Raw genomic sequence first — 15,498 nt, forward strand, 5'->3', positions numbered from 1 at the left:
TTTCTCTAACCAGGTGTTAGGCCAGGACTTAGTAATGGAAGATATTAACATAGATTTAAGAGAAGGGAGAGTCATGGGACAGACATCTGCCATCCAGCTGGTCTACCCTGGTGGAAGAGAGGGGTATTCTGTGATATTACCCTTAAGATTATCCAATTGCTCTGCATCCATGCTCACCAAGCAACCTCATTATAATGTGCTTTCTGTGTGTGTTTTCCCAAAAGGAAAAAACATGCGGCTCAGTGACCATAAGATCCATTTTAGGATTGCGTTTCTGTAAATGTATATTAGGGCACACTCCAGTTTAAATATCATGTTCTTCGAGTTTGGTTAAAGTAAATCAGGTGGTCCCCAGAGCCCAATCATTGCCCAGATTGACTTCCTGGGCCACAAAATCAAGAATCAGACTTTAAAATGTATTGACCCCTCTGAGGTGCACTGGTCCTCTGTGAAGTGGTTGTGGGGGGTACAGCCGGCCTTCTTTGGCAAAAACCCTCTATTCCATTGCACACCTTCTTCAGACCAAAATGAGGTAGCAGTGGGAGGTCAAGAATGGGAACTAGGTAGGTGTGCAGGATAGAAATAGGTACAGCAGGGGGATGATGGGCTCAGTTTCATCTAAGGATAACTCTGTTCTCTCATATTTCCTTGTCTACAGGGAGCAGACTCTATTTTATCCTTATTCTAACTTCTGTAAGTAATTCCTGTAAGAACTTAGCAGGGTCTTCTGAAAACTAGTATCTCTCAGAGAGCAAAGCCAGAGACTGCAGTGTTTCAGGCTGGACTTCCCAGCTGTGCTAATCATGAACTCACCATGTGACTTGGGACAGGCTCTCCTGCTGAGGTTGCAGTGCCCTCTCTCTACAAAGGGGGACACAGTGATAGAGGACAGCTCTGCCTGAGTCGGGTCAGTCACAAAAACCCTTTTCCACCCAAGGATGGGACTCATCATAGTTGGGGCAGGTCTGTTTGCTCTTGTCTGAGTAGGTTTATGTTTTATTGTTTGATTCTTTCAGAGACTGAAGGGCAAAATCGGAGCCTGATTTTCAATCACCTCATTACTGGGTTCCCAAATGAAAAGTGATTGATTAGTGCATGTGCTTTGGAGATTTGAAAGTGATGCAGAGAATGATCATCAAAACTCACAAGCACAGTAACACTAGGCCAATATTTAGCAATACTCCCAGAGAGGACACAACAAACAGAGACTCACGTCACTTTCCCTGCTGAGTGAGGAAGAATCATTTCCTCCCAGATCCAAGCAGCATTTTCCTGTTCTTTTCTTTTGACAGCCAGCTGACTCCTAGGACAGTGAAATGCCTTGAGATGAAAAACTTTTTATTATTATTATTTATTTATTTATTTATTTATTTTTTTTAATTTGAGGCAGGGGGAGGGGCAGAGGGAGGGAGAGAGAGGATCTTAAGCAGGCGCTATGTTCAGTGCGGAGCCTAACTTGGGGCTTGATGCCACAACCCTGGGATCATGACCTGAGCTGAAATCAAGAATCAGATGCTCAACTGGGGCGCCTGGGTGGCGCAGTCGGTTAAGCGTCCGACTTCAGCCAGGTCACGATCTCGCGGTCCGTGAGTTCGAGCCCCGCATCAGGCTCTGGGCTGATGGCTCGGAGCCTGGAGCCTGTTTCCGATTCTGTGTCTCCCTCTCTCTCTGCCCCTCCCCCGTTCATGCTCTGTCTCTCTCTGTCCCAAAAATAAAATAAAAAACATTGAAAAAAAAAAAAAAAAAAAAAAAGAATCAGATGCTCAACTGACTAAGCCACCCAGGCACCCCCATTTATATGTTTATTTATTCATTTATGTTGTGAATCTTTTGCTGTATCATTATACAGCAAAGTGTTATACACTTAGATTTTTTCCTACATTGTATAACTGTAAATAACATAATGAACATTTCTGTTCATTACATGGACAGCTATGTATACATCTCTGAATTTTTTTTATAGGTGAATTCCTAGTAGTAGAATTAATTGATATGATGCCTTTTAGGGCAATGATGATTTATCCATTCTCTAGTATATATACGATTCAACAATACTGAGTGTTATCATTTATATAAGGACCTTTAAAACAAAAGAAAAAGAAAAGAAAAAAATATGAAAAAAAAACTATTTTGGAATTAGGTCTTCCATACCTTTGGGATCTGCATGGGACTGACTGGGAATGAATGGACAATTGCTAACTTTACTTTAAAGCAGGTTTCCATTTACTGGTTCCTTCATTTCCCATTTCCTCCAAACTTACCTCTTGTGTCTTCTACCTTAAATAATTTTTCCTCAATATCTAGGAAAATACTTTCTTCCAGATATCCCAGTTCTCTCCCCCAAATGCCTCAGGCTGCCACCATCTTCCTAACTCTGTCTAAGAAGCAAAACCAGCTGGGCCCAGTGACCAGAGCTTCCTCTCTTAGTTAGAGCTCTGAGAGTGTCCACGATGGGCTATGAATCAATGACAACAGAAATAGTCAGTCTTCTCTTGGCCTGGTAGAGAGGAGTCTTGGGTATTCCCATTGGGGCCCAGTTTCTTTCACCCATTAAACACCCTGTAGCCACTTGGCTACAAGGTGGGTGTCCAACCACATTTTTGCCTTTATCCCCAGAGTCTATGCCTGGGAAAGCGAATAACATCCATACTCCAGAGGGAGAGCAGTTTCCTTTAACTTCCTTTATTCATATTTCACAAGTGTTTCACTTACACCAGCAGTTTGATGGGTTTATAAGCATTCATTTATTTCTCAGCTCTTCAGCTTTGGCTCCCCCATGTGGCATTATAAGTCTGGGACATGTTTACTAACTTGGATGTAAATTAAAAAAATAAATTAAATTAAAGAAATAAAAAAGTCTGGGACATGCACATACCGGGGACCTGCCTGGCTCTGGGAAGAGGGACAAGCCTGCTGGTCCACTTCTAGGCCCACCCCTACTATTTGTGGATCTAGTGCAAGAGTATAAATGGACACTCTGGCCTTGGCCTACTGCCCTCCTCTTCCCACCCTTCTGTACTGAGGGGACTCAAACACCTGTGTGAGCATCCTGGCCTGAATTCCCCAGCTCTGTCCACACCCTCCAGAAACAACCAGTTGTTGGCTACCCTTTGACCTAGGGGTGTATGTGCTGGCTGTTATGATCTGCTCTAGGAAGATGGGTTCAGGAAGAGACTGGTGTCAGGCCGAGGAATGGGGTTGAGACCGTATCTGGAGCATGGTCTAGAAAAGGGTGAAGGGTCCAACTGAACAAGTCACCTTAGCTCCATTGCTTCCTGAGAATGGCTGGAGGAGGACCAGCAAGGGGCCCTCCCAAATGTGGAATCCCTCTTGCTTGGGTATAAGGGCAGAACTGCCCAATTCCATCCTGCCTCAACAGCATCCTCAATAACAGTAGCAATTAAGTGTCCCCTATGACTTTGCTACATGCTTTGCCCATGATTTCTTATTTGATCTTGATACTCAGTGAAGTATCTTTTGTAAAGGAAACTTCCTGTGCTCTTGTACTTGAGGTGAATTTTGGATTCTACTCTACATATTCGGCTTCTTTACTTGCTCACACTTTCCTAGCCAGTCTGGACTCTTGGAACTAACCTTGTCTCCCCAAAGCAAATTTCATACCTTTGCTTGTCTCTTTGGGTTTGCTGGAGCCCTCCTACATGTCCTGCCTGATGCCTTGTTTAACTATTCGTGGAATATATCTGGATGCCTGGCTAGATCACCTGACCTCCCTCGGTGGTGGGTTGTGGAACATCAAATGTGGTATAACTTTCACCCTGTCCTTAACAAATAGCTAAAATTCTTGTGAGTCAGTTGGGACAAACTCACTTAGTCTCCCTTATAGTCTGTTTAGATGATCTAAACAACTCAACCCCTGTATTCCCAGGCTTGACCAGCTCTCCCTGTCATTCTTGCTCTGTAGGATGTCACCTACTCACCACACAGAAGGTCCTTCCACTTGCGAGAATTGGCCGATACCCAGTACAGCGGCATAGATTACCTAATCAGAGAAGAAGCATGCTTATCAGTAGGCTTTATTTTAACTAGTTTCATTTGAAAGTTAAAACTGACTTAGGGGTTTTTTTTTTTAGAGTGTTTAAATATCTGCCAGACTATTCAATCCTTTTTCTCTTCTTAGAATATGAACCTTCCCACTACTTCAATTCTAGTTTTATTCTCTGCCCTAAAGATGATCGTCTGTCTGGTGAGCTCACTTGCATCCATCTATTAGTTTATTCATTCATTCAACATGTATCTGTGTAAGATACAGGGGATCCTAAAACAAGAAAATATAGGCCATTTCTAATGTACTATATGATTTTCTATAATGGGACAAAAAGAGTAAAGGAAGAGTAAAGGAAGCAACTGCCAGCAAATGGCAGATTAGGGAGTATGTCTGTGCTCCCCCTTCAGGTATCAATCTAAGAATCTATACATTTAACAGATGACTTGTTTAGGGAATTGTTGACACCTGAAAATGATGCTTATTGATCAATATGTACTTTTCTTTAGTAACTTAAATGCATTGCAAATTCTAAAGCATCCTTTCAATATGTGAAGGGCTCTATTATGGGTTGAAATGTGTTCCCCCAAAAAGATATGTTGAAGTTCTAACATCTGGAACATGTGAATGTGACCTTATTTGGAAATAGGACCTCTGCAGATATACTCAAGTTAAATTGAGGTCATACTGGATTAGGATGTGCTCTAGCCCATCAAAATTGGTAAAGATGAAGTCAAGCTTTCACTTTTTGCAGATGACATTACATTACACATGGAAAACCCAGTAGACTCCACCAAAAGTCTGCTAGAACTGATACATGAATTCAGCAAAGTCACAGGATACAAAATTAATGTACAGAAATCAGTTGCATTCTTATACACTAATAACAAAGCAACAGAAAGACAAATAAAGAAACTGATCCCATTCACAATTGCACCAAGAATCATAAAATATACCTAGGAATAAACCTAACCAAAGATGTAAAAGACCTGTATGCTGAAAACTATAGCAAGCTTATGAAGGAAATTGAAGAAGATACAAAGAAACAGAAAAATATTCTGTACTCATGGATTGGAAGAATAAATATTGTTAAAATGTCAATACTACCCAAAGCAATCTACACATTCATTGCAATCCCAATCAAAATTGCACCAACATTCTTCTTGAAGCTAGAACAAGCACTCCTAAAATTTGTATGGAACCACAAAAGACTCCGAATAGCCAAAGTAATATTGAAGAAGACCAAAGCATGAGGCATCACAATCCCAGACTTTAGCCTCTACTACAAAGCTGTAATCATCAAGACAGCATGGTATTGGCACAAAAACAGACATATAGACCAATGGAATGGAATAGAGACTCCAGAATTGGACCCACAAAAGTATGGCTAACTAATCTTTGACAAAGCAGGAAAGAATATTCAATGGAAAAAAGACAGTCTCTTCAACAAATAGTGCTGGGAGAACTAGACAGCAACATGCAGAAGAATGAAACTAGACCACTTTCTTGCACCATTCACAAAAATAAACTCAAAATGGATGAAGGATCTGAATGTGAGACAGGAAAACATCAAAACCCTAGAGGAAAAAGCAGGAAAAAACCTCTCTGACCTCAGCTGCAGAAATTTCTTACTTGACACATCTCCAAAGGCAAGGGATTTAAAAGCAAAAATGAACTATTGGGATGGCATCAAGATAAAAAACTTCTGCATTGCAAAGGAAACAATCAACAAAACTAAAAGGCAACCAACGGAATGGGAAAAGATATTTGCAAATGACATATCAGACAAAGGGCTAGTATCCAAAATCTGTAAAGAACTCACCAAACTCCACACCCCAAAAACAAATAATCCAGTGAAGAATTGGGCAGAAAACATGAATAGACACTTCTCTAAAGAAGACATCCAGATGGCCAACAGGCACATGAAAAGATGTTCAACGTCACTCCTCATCAGGGAAATACAAATCAAAACCACACTCAGATACCACCTCATGCCAGTCAGAGTGGCTAAAATGAACAAATCAGGAGACTATAGATGCTGGAAAGGATGTGGAGAAACGGGAACCCTCTTGCACTGTTGGTGGGAATGCAAACTGGTGCAGCCGCTCTGGAAAACAGTGTGGAGGTTCCTCAAAAAATTTAAAATAGATCTACCCTATGACTTAGCAATAGCACTGCTAGGAATTTACCCAAGTGATACAGGAGTGCTGATGCATAGAGCCAATTTATGGAAAGAGCCTAAATGTCCATCAACTGATGAATGGATAAAGAAATTGTGGTTTATATATACAATGGAATACTGCTTGGCAATGAGAAAGAATGAAATCTGGCCATTTGTAGCAACATGGATGGAACTGGAGAGTGTTATGCTAAGTGAAATAAGTCATACAGAGAAAGACAGATACCATATGTTTTCACTCTTAGTGGATCCTGAGAAACTTAACAGAAGACCATGGGGGAGGCGGAGAGGGAAAAAGTTACAGAGAGGGAAGGAGGCAAACCATGAGACTCTTAAAAACTGAGAATAAAATGAGGGTTGATGGGGGGTGGGAGGGAGGGGAAAGTGGGTGATGGGCATTGAGGAGGGCACCTGTTGGGATAAGCACTGGGTGTTGTATGGAAACCAATCTGACAATAAATTTCATATATATATATATAAAAAAGGATGGGTCCTAATCTAGTGACAGGGGTCATTATAAAAGAAAATTTGGACACAGACACACAGGGGAGAAGGCCATGAGAAGACAGAGGCAGGGACTAGACTGTGATGCATCTGTAAGTCAAGGAATACCAGGATAGCTGTCAAACACCAGAAGCAAAGAAGAGGCAAGGAAGAACCTTCCCCTAGAGCTTTCAGAGGGAGCACAATCCTGCTGACACCTTGTTTTCAGACTTGTAGCCTCTAGAACTTTGAAAGAATAAATTCCTGTTGTTTTAATGCACCTAGTTGGTGGTACTTTGTTTTGACAGCCCTAATGAAGGCAGACAAATAAGTCACTGGAAAGAGAACTGAGGTGTCAATACGGGTGTGTGATCCACACACAGTGTGTTCCATGCAGGCCTCTCCAACAAGTGCTCTGCCATTCTTCCCTGCTCCTGGGTGAGTTGTAGCTACTTTAGAAACAACCAGGGGGTTCCCTGAGCAGGGCTGGGATGACTTGTGAGAGGGCTGGAAGAGCCTGGGGCATGTTTCCCACCTGGCCTCAGGCAGGTGGTGGGTTTTTTCCATGTCAGACCTACCCCCCAGGGCTTCCATGAGCTGCTCCTCTGAAGGCTGTAGGTGGTTCCTAAGCAGTGTGTACATGGACATCACCATCCCAGGGGTGCAGAATCCACACTGGGTACCGTGGCTCCTGGCGATCCTCTCCTAGAAGAACACATGCATGGTCACAGGTTTCTGCTGTCAGCACCCCTCACCGAGGTCCACACCTGGTACCTCTCTTATCATGGTCAAACCCAGTCCCTAAGCAGTGCACTCCTCCTCTTGCCCAGAGATGGCCAGCGTCCCCTTTCCTATGCTGCTCTGGTGGAAGTGACTCGGAAGCCATATTCTATCGTCACAATCATCTCTCAAGCTCAGATGCTCAGATACTTCTAACTGGGAATTAGCAGTGTGCGGCTTCTATTCCTAGAGTGAGAATTCTCCAGAAATCAGTAATTACAAGGAAAGTATGTTTAAGTTTCAAAAACAAGTTTCTTGAACACCTCTACGTTTTGCCCAGCTTAATTCTGACCATGGAGCTGCCTCTTTTTGATTAATTTGGAGACTATTTACTGTTGACCTCACTTTACTTCTTTAAATTCTTTTGTGTTGGCTCAAAAGGAGTTCTACTTTCAAAGATCCAAGGTTTTGGTCTGTGTCCTAGATGCTTGCTATTTAAAGTGTAGCCTATGGACCAGTGGTGTTTGTTCCACCTGGGAGCTTGCAGGAAGTACAAAACCTCAGGCCTCTGCTCCAAACTTCCTGACTCAGAATCTGTATTTTTAACAAGTTCCCAGATGATTCTTTACACATTAAAATTTGGGAAGCCCTGCTCTAGATTTCAGAGTGTAATCCTCTCTGATCTCCCTAGATAGTCTAGTAAATTCTGCTGGGTCCTTTGCCTTTGTTGACCTTTCCTGGAATTGATTCTCATGTTTTGAAACCCAGAGACCCTCTGGGCTCCTCCTGCCTGGAAGGACTTGTAGTATTGGTGGATCTGGACCTATGATTTTCCAATTCTTTGTCTCCATTCTTTGTGACAATGACAGAGGAGTCAGTGTGTTTTCTGCCAATGCATGTGACAGTTCTCTTAAAACCAGCCTCTGTGTCCCAGCTTCAAGTAAAATTTGGAGAGGGGCACCTGGGTGTCTCAGTTGGTTAAGTGTTCAACTCTTGATTTCAGCTCAGGTCATGATCTCATGGTTCATTTGGATCAAGCCCCTGTCAGGATTGGGACACAAGTCTGCTTGGGATTCTCTCTCTTCCTCTCTTTCTGCCCCTCCCCTATGTGCTCTTACTCTCTCTCAAAATAAATAAACTTAAAAAAATGATTGTGTTTGTGGTCTGGTATAGTCAGCCTTGGTTCTAATTTTACTCTTAAGACCTCCTATGCCACAGGGAATAATCCTGAGTTTTATCTTGTTTGCCTCTGACATTTTAGCCTATGAATAATATCTTTTGTACAATATTTATTCCAGCCTATAGTTACATAGTTATTAATCAATGTTTTGATAATCCTGCTTATCATTCAAGTGGAAAAAGTAAGAAAAAAGATGATCATCTAATAAAATGTGGATGGATTTCCAGCTTTCTTTAAATCACTTAGATGTTATTATCTTGATCAATATGCATCCAAAGCTTCTACTTACCTGATCACAACCTAGAAGCTCCAGGCAGCACAGTCAACACTGTGTTGGTTAAAAAGAAAAAGTTAAGAATGAGAAAATTACAACGTGCTCTTACCTGCACAGGGTGAAGCCTGGTGTTGACACTTCCAATACCTTCTACAGTGGTGACAGCAGCCCCATACAGAGAGCAGATGGGCACCAGACATGCAGTAATGGAGAAGTGTCTTCATATGAGGAATAAAAGGAAAATCAAGGAGTGTAACACAGTTCTTCCCTTTTGGGAAGCAAGAAGGACATCAAAAAAATCAAAAGAAAATAAAACAAAAAACCAAGCCTGTCATTCAGCCTCAGGGATGGGGAACTGAAGGGGAGACAGGGAGGATGAGTTTAGAATCCTCTCTGCTGACCCTGTACTATCTGTAAGAATTGGGGATTCTTAGAGGGAACTTGGGCATTCTGAACTTCAGAAAAACTTAAAAAAACTTTTTAACATTTATTTATTTTGAAAGAGAGAGAGGGAGAGAGGGAAGGATAGAGAGAGAGAGAGAGAGAGAGAGAGAGAGAGAGAGAGAGATAGGGAAAAGCAGAGAGAGAAAGAGGGAGAGAGAATCCCAAGCAGGTTCCATGCTCATCTAGGAGCCTGACTTGGGGCTCAATCCCATAACCATGAAATCATAACCTGAGCCAAAATCAAGAGTCAGACACTCAACTGACTAAGCCACCCAGGTGTCCCTCAGAAAAACTTTCTAAGTCCAGAACAGACTTACTTGGCCCTGGACACAATGGGAGAGGATTCAAGTTACCAGGAGTATAATTGGACCTCAACTAGTATTCATTAGGCTATTGACCCCATAAGAAATTAAAGGCATACTTATGTCTTTTATGTCTAAATTTGAGATTTTTTTTCTTTTGCTTGTTAATTTAAAACTCTTTGGATAAGGTCATTCAACAGTGGAATGGAGTGTGTTCTGAGACCATTTCTTGATTTTTTGGGGCTAGTGGATCTGGGAGCAGCCCAAATCCTGGAATCCAGCTCTTAATTAAAGGATGCAACCATGAGCCAGGTCTCTGCTCTGCAGGGTTGGTCCAGCCCAGCAGAAGAGGCATTATCTTCAGAGCCAGAAAATGTGGGTTCAAGTCCTTGATCTACAATCTTGTATGACTTTGAACAAGTCACTTCATCTCTTTAAGCTTCAGTTTCTTCATCTGTAAAATGAATGATTTGCCTAAATTGGGGTTTCTTAACCTGGGATGCATAGATGGGCTTTAGGATGTCTGTAATATTCCTGAAAGTGTGTGCAAAATATAATTAGTTTATGTACCTTCTGAGTAGGGGGCTCAGAGCTTTTACCAGATTTTCAGAGGGGTTGAAGATCTAGAAAGGGTTAGAATCACAAGATCTTAGGGATCTTCTGCTCTGGAATGAGAATACAAGCCTGGCAAAGAAACAAAGGCCACTTCTGGCCTCTGAGCTTCTGGGTAGGATACCTTATCTTCGCAGACACTGGGTCATGCTTGGACACCATCACAGTACAGGCACCGCAGCCTCCTCTTCCACAGGCATACTTGGTTCCTGTGAGGCGTACTAGAAGGGGGTGGTCAAGGAAAAGATGCCACATGGATATGTTACCCCCATTATAGCCGCCTCCCTCAGGTGTTGCTAGTGAGGAAGGTCTTTGGGGGGTGAAGGACAGGTCTGAGAAGTCATTTGCCTGCCTCCAGCTCTCAGGCCACTCTAGATCTTATTAGCTGTGTGATACTGAACATATTAACCTTTCCCTGCCCATTTTCTCACTTGCAAAGAGGGAAAAGTAATAGTTACTTTATATTCATAGGCTTATCATATACATCTTGTAGGATGATGGCTGTAAAATTCCTTTGAAAAGTCCTATTTCATTATAGGTATTCTGGGTTCCAATCATGTAACTGGAAGAGAAGATCTTATTTTTAGCAGTTCAATGAATTGCTAGTTTTGTCCATTTGTATTGCATTTGAAAACAAATGAGTGAGCCTTTGGAGAAAACTCCCATCCTTACCTTCAGATCCCACCTGGAGTGTCCCTCTGCTCTCCCTTGTTCTGAGTCCAAGCTCAAATCCAGGCTCAGTCTCTGCGCCTCTCTATTTAGTCATCCTTCTCCCTAATTGTGGTCCATTTCCACCCAGTTTATGAGATTGGATATAATTCACTAGACTGGCTACAAAGATTTCAGAATCACTGACTTTTTTTTTTTTTTAAGCCATCGGGCTTGTTCACCTAAATTGTCATAACCTCAGATGTTTATCAGAGAGGACATGTCAATAAGTGGAATAAGCTGGAGTGTAACTGGAGAGCTTGTGCCCCTTTCTAGACAGTCCCTATTCCAGTTGGCTAGACTGCTACCCACACATGAATGACTATTTGCTCATTTTTCATGAGAAACTGAGAAATGTTGATTTTCTAAAATATGAGATTTCCTCATTTTCAAACATCGACAACTAATTAAAAACCATGTAGGCTTTTAAACAAAACTTGTCCATGGGTTGACTCCACCAATTTATAATTTCTTCCATTTCTTTATTTACTTTTTGGTTTTTCTGAGAGATATATTAGACCTACCAATGAAAATGGTTGTCATTATGAAGATCTAAATTTCAGAATATAAAATGGTAGGGAACATCTGCCATAAGAAAATGGATATAGGGAAAGGCAATCCTTTCCTATGACACATGCTCTTCCTGAATCTGGAGAATGTGGTTTCCCTCCAGGGCATGGTACATGCAACACAAACCTCTATTATATAACCACCCTCCTGGGAATTTGGAAAGCCCTTAAAAGAATAATTAGTGCTGAAGTAAAGAGCTTAGCTTCCATTTCATTGCTATTAAATCGAGATATAAGAAGCTCTGGGGAAACTTCATCCTCTCCAAATAGCCCAATTAACTTAATATCCTTAAAACCATTGCCAAAAACAAAGAGAGAAGGGCCAGTGGGGCTGACTGGGGATGGAGAGGGTAGATTAGTTTTCACAATCACAGCAGGCCTAGAGTTTTAAGGCAAACATAGACACTGCCCATACTTTGATCAAAAGGGTCCAGTTCTTTCGTAGAAAGTTCAGCAGAGTGACTTCTGGGTCCACATTCCTCTCTATCACCTGCATTGGAAACAGAAAAGAGATTATTATGGGGATCAAATTGGTGACCCAGTGGAATGTCTGCAATGGCCTGCTAATGATTTAGGGACCAGGGCATAATACTTTCATTGCCTTTTTTTTTGTTTTTGTTTTTGTTTTTTTTTGTAAAGGCAAATGAATTTCACATACATTACAGAGCTGGAGACTCACCAAGAAAGTGGCACAACAATGTTTTTATATGTGATTAGAGTGGGGAGCCACCCCTGGGTAAGCCACCCCTGGGAGCTGTATTCTTCATGTTTTGCTCCACCATTTGTTTTTGTGGAATTTCCAACTCAGTCTTTTTTACTCTTGGAATATTTTAAATTGGGGAGAGACTTGGATGGTGTGTGTGTGTGTTTACAATGAAGGGTCCTAGAAGGAAGAAGTCTGGATAGGAAGGGTTTCTCATCTGGCACCTCTGAAACACCTCCAGCAGGGACTACATTTGATAACATGAGGGATCTCAAGAGTTGGTAGCAGAAAAGGGAGGTGGGGAGAGTTGCTGTCATCCTCAAGGGATCTCTGAGTGTGCTAGTCCCTTCAGGCAGAGAGGCTGATGGTGAGACTTGTTGTCCAAGCTTAGGACCCAGGGTGCCTCTGGTGGAACACTAGAATTCCTACCTCCCTTTCCTTGACAAGTGGGGGATTATCACTCAGAAGCCTGGAGGGATCATCTCTGGTGCTTCTTTCCCATTTGCTCATTTTGTAATATTTCCTTTGACTTTACCTTTGAGTTTCCTGCAAACACCTTAGCCATTCTGTTGCACCAGAGGAAAGGAAGAACAGTGAGCTATTCATATTAGGTTCTTCCTTTCTCCCCAGAAGAAAAATATGAATTTCTGTAGATCCCAAAGAATAACTCTGGGCTCGTGACTCAGAAGGGGCTTGGAACAGAAAATAGAGGTAGAAGCCTCCAAAGTCTAGGCCAGTGGAACAAATGAGTTAGGACTCAGCTCTGGAAATCAGGTTTGGAAGAATGTATGGTGGCTGCTGGCTGTGGAGACTGGAGACAGGAGACAGAGTTACAAGGGACATGATGAGAACTTAGATGCTCTCTGTTCTATTTCCTTTCTTGGGATGGGAGGGTGGACATGGAAAAATCCCAGTTAGGTTTGTGGGATCGGGTAGCCAAGGGGCCTTACAGGAGGTGGAAAGATGCCAAAGAAGCCATATGCCTTGGGAACTACATAATGGTTCCTTTGAGGGAGAGACTGAGGCTCATGAGCAGAGTGGGCCTGGCAGAGGGCACTGAGGGTCAGCCAGTGGCCTGTGTGGACTAGTGGTGAGAACCAAAGAGGGGATGCTAGGAGAAAGTGACACTGGAAGAGCCCCTCTTCTTGTCACATATGTTCCCCCTAGAACTTAGTCACAACCTGGGAAAGGGGAGGGATTGAAAATTGACTGCAATTACATTTCGACTAATTCTGATTAATGGAGTCTCAACAGAAAAATTAAGTTGATAAAAACAAAGGAAGCTCTACTTCTGGTCATCCTGAGTTTGAGGATCAAGATATGTTACTAGATACAGTGCTTCCAGTATATCAAGCCCAGTGCTAAGTGCTTTATAAGGGAAAAGGGGGTTCCTAGTCAATAAAAGGAGCATTTCTCTTTTAATCTTTTTAGGAAGTAGATTCTAGAGCTAGGTAGTCTGAGGCTCAGGGAGGTGAAGTAACTTGCATAAAGACATACAGTAAATGCAAGAGCTGGATTGGAACAAGACTGCTTGATGCCAAGGCATATGTGATTAACCCTAACGCTTTACCACCTCCCCATATTCTCAGAAGCTGAGTCTTGGCTGAGTGGGGAAGAGGCCAAATTAGTATGGGTTCTTCACCCCTGGCTTCTTGTCCCTGACTGGACAAGAATTCCCCTCAAGCTAGTAGTCTCTGCAAGCCACAGTAGTATCACCCAACACTTACCTTCCTCCCATTCACAAAGAAAACCAAGTCATCTGATTTCGGTGGGCAAGACATTGCACCTGTAAATAAGTTTCACCTTATAACTCTAGATGCAGATGTTCTTTGGCGCCAGAGAAATGAAAATATAGCACTAAGCAACAGAAATCCCTCTCCGTGCAAGAGCAGGCAGCTCAGAGCCCCAGAGAGCAGGGCAGGGGGTGGAGACTCCCTTGCTTTGTGGCCTTTTAAGTCTAGGGCACCTGTGTGGCCCAGCCTCTCTTATTCTGCTTCCCACCAATCCTGGCTTCGAAGCTCACTCCATGCACAACCCACCCCTCTTCTTGCTTTCTTATAAGTTGGAGGGCTGTAGTGTGAAGAACCATAAGCAACCATCTAAACTTAAACCTACTCTGCACACTGTCTCAGCCCCGGGAATATATTCTGGACAGATTTCCTTCTTCTCAAAGAGAGCTAGAAGTGGGCTTTCTGAGAGCTTGCACTTTTCCAACTTTTTTCTTATTTGAGCTCAGAAGTGTCCTCATAGGAAATCATATGGATAAATCTAGTCTGTGTCCTAAAGTGGAGGTGTGAGGTGCCACAACCACCCAGCTCCTCTATACTCTCCTTACTTCCTCCCCACCCACAGGATTGCTTCACTGGAAAAGGGTGACATAGTCAAGGCAATCACTTTGCAGGTGAATAAAATGAGACCCAGATATGTGAGATCAGTAGCTCAGGGTCACATAGAAACTCAAGTGGCAAAGCACAAACCAAAACCAGGATCTCCTGGCTTAAGTAACCTTAAGTGTATAGATAGATTCTTTAATAAAAAGAAAAATATCATTTTTGATCTTTCTGAACATCTCCAGTTAGATATTAGGGGATAAAATCAAGCAGTTCTTGTTCTTTCAGGTAATGTAATGCCCAGACTTGGCCTCACATATGGGTAAAGCAGGTAGCTGCTCAAGTGGACTGGTTTCAAGAGAGGAGGCAAGACCTCTCTGCTCCCCAAAGCTTCCTTCACAAGTGCGTGGAGGCTTGGCACACCATTGTTAGAGTCAACTCTTTGTGTTAAGATGACCTTACCTTGTGACAGGGCTCAGGCCAGAGATGGCAAAGACCTAGCATCCTCTTGACTTGGTTAACTGAGGAAGATCCTCTTTCCCACTCGGTTCACATGTGGCTTCATGATCCTGTCCACCACAGAGTTAGTCCAGAAACACTCCTAATCAAATGGAGTTGGAAGTTTCCAATTTTGTTTACAATTCTTCTTCTTTTTTTTTAAGCTTATTTATTTATTTTTGAGACAGAGTCAGAGGGAGAGAGAGAGAGAGAGAGAGAGAGAGCAAGTACAAGTGGGAGAGAGGCAGAGAGAGAGGGAGACACAGAATCCGAAGCAGACTCCAGGCTCTCAGCTGTCAGCACAGAGCCCGATGTGGGGCTCAAACCCATGAACCATGAGATCATGACCTGAGTTGGAGTTGGATGCTTAACTGACTGAGCCACCCAGTTGCCCCTCTTTACAATTCTAATGCCAAGGTTCCAGGCATATCTGTCTTCCTACACCTGTGGAGATGAGTGTCTCCACACGTGTTTGGGTGCGTATGCAGGTGTT

General features: G+C 42.6%; 1 protein-coding gene across 1 annotated transcript in view; it reads right to left on the bottom strand.

Moving 5' to 3' along the window:
• The window catches only part of LOC132671745 (aldehyde oxidase 2), a 92,811-nt gene extending 78,628 nt beyond the window's left edge, over nt 1–14,183 (bottom strand). Inside the window, exons 1-7 of the mRNA XM_060622897.2 lie at nt 13,905–14,183; nt 11,907–11,964; nt 10,322–10,418; nt 8,949–9,057; nt 7,244–7,370; nt 3,939–4,000; nt 1,214–1,303 (exon numbers count right to left, since the gene is read on the bottom strand). Of these exons, the coding sequence (XP_060478880.1) occupies nt 1,214–1,303; nt 3,939–4,000; nt 7,244–7,370; nt 8,949–9,057; nt 10,322–10,418; nt 11,907–11,964; nt 13,905–13,958 (597 nt within the window). The 5' untranslated portion in view covers nt 13,959–14,183. The remainder of the gene's footprint in view (nt 1–1,213; nt 1,304–3,938; nt 4,001–7,243; nt 7,371–8,948; nt 9,058–10,321; nt 10,419–11,906; nt 11,965–13,904) is intronic.
• Between the last annotated feature and the right edge of the window lie 1,315 nt (nt 14,184–15,498).

Source organism: Panthera onca, chromosome C1 (genome assembly GCF_046562875.1).
Source record: "Panthera onca isolate mPanOnc1 chromosome C1, mPanOnc1 haplotype 2, whole genome shotgun sequence".
NCBI classification, from domain to species: domain Eukaryota; kingdom Metazoa; phylum Chordata; class Mammalia; order Carnivora; family Felidae; genus Panthera; species Panthera onca.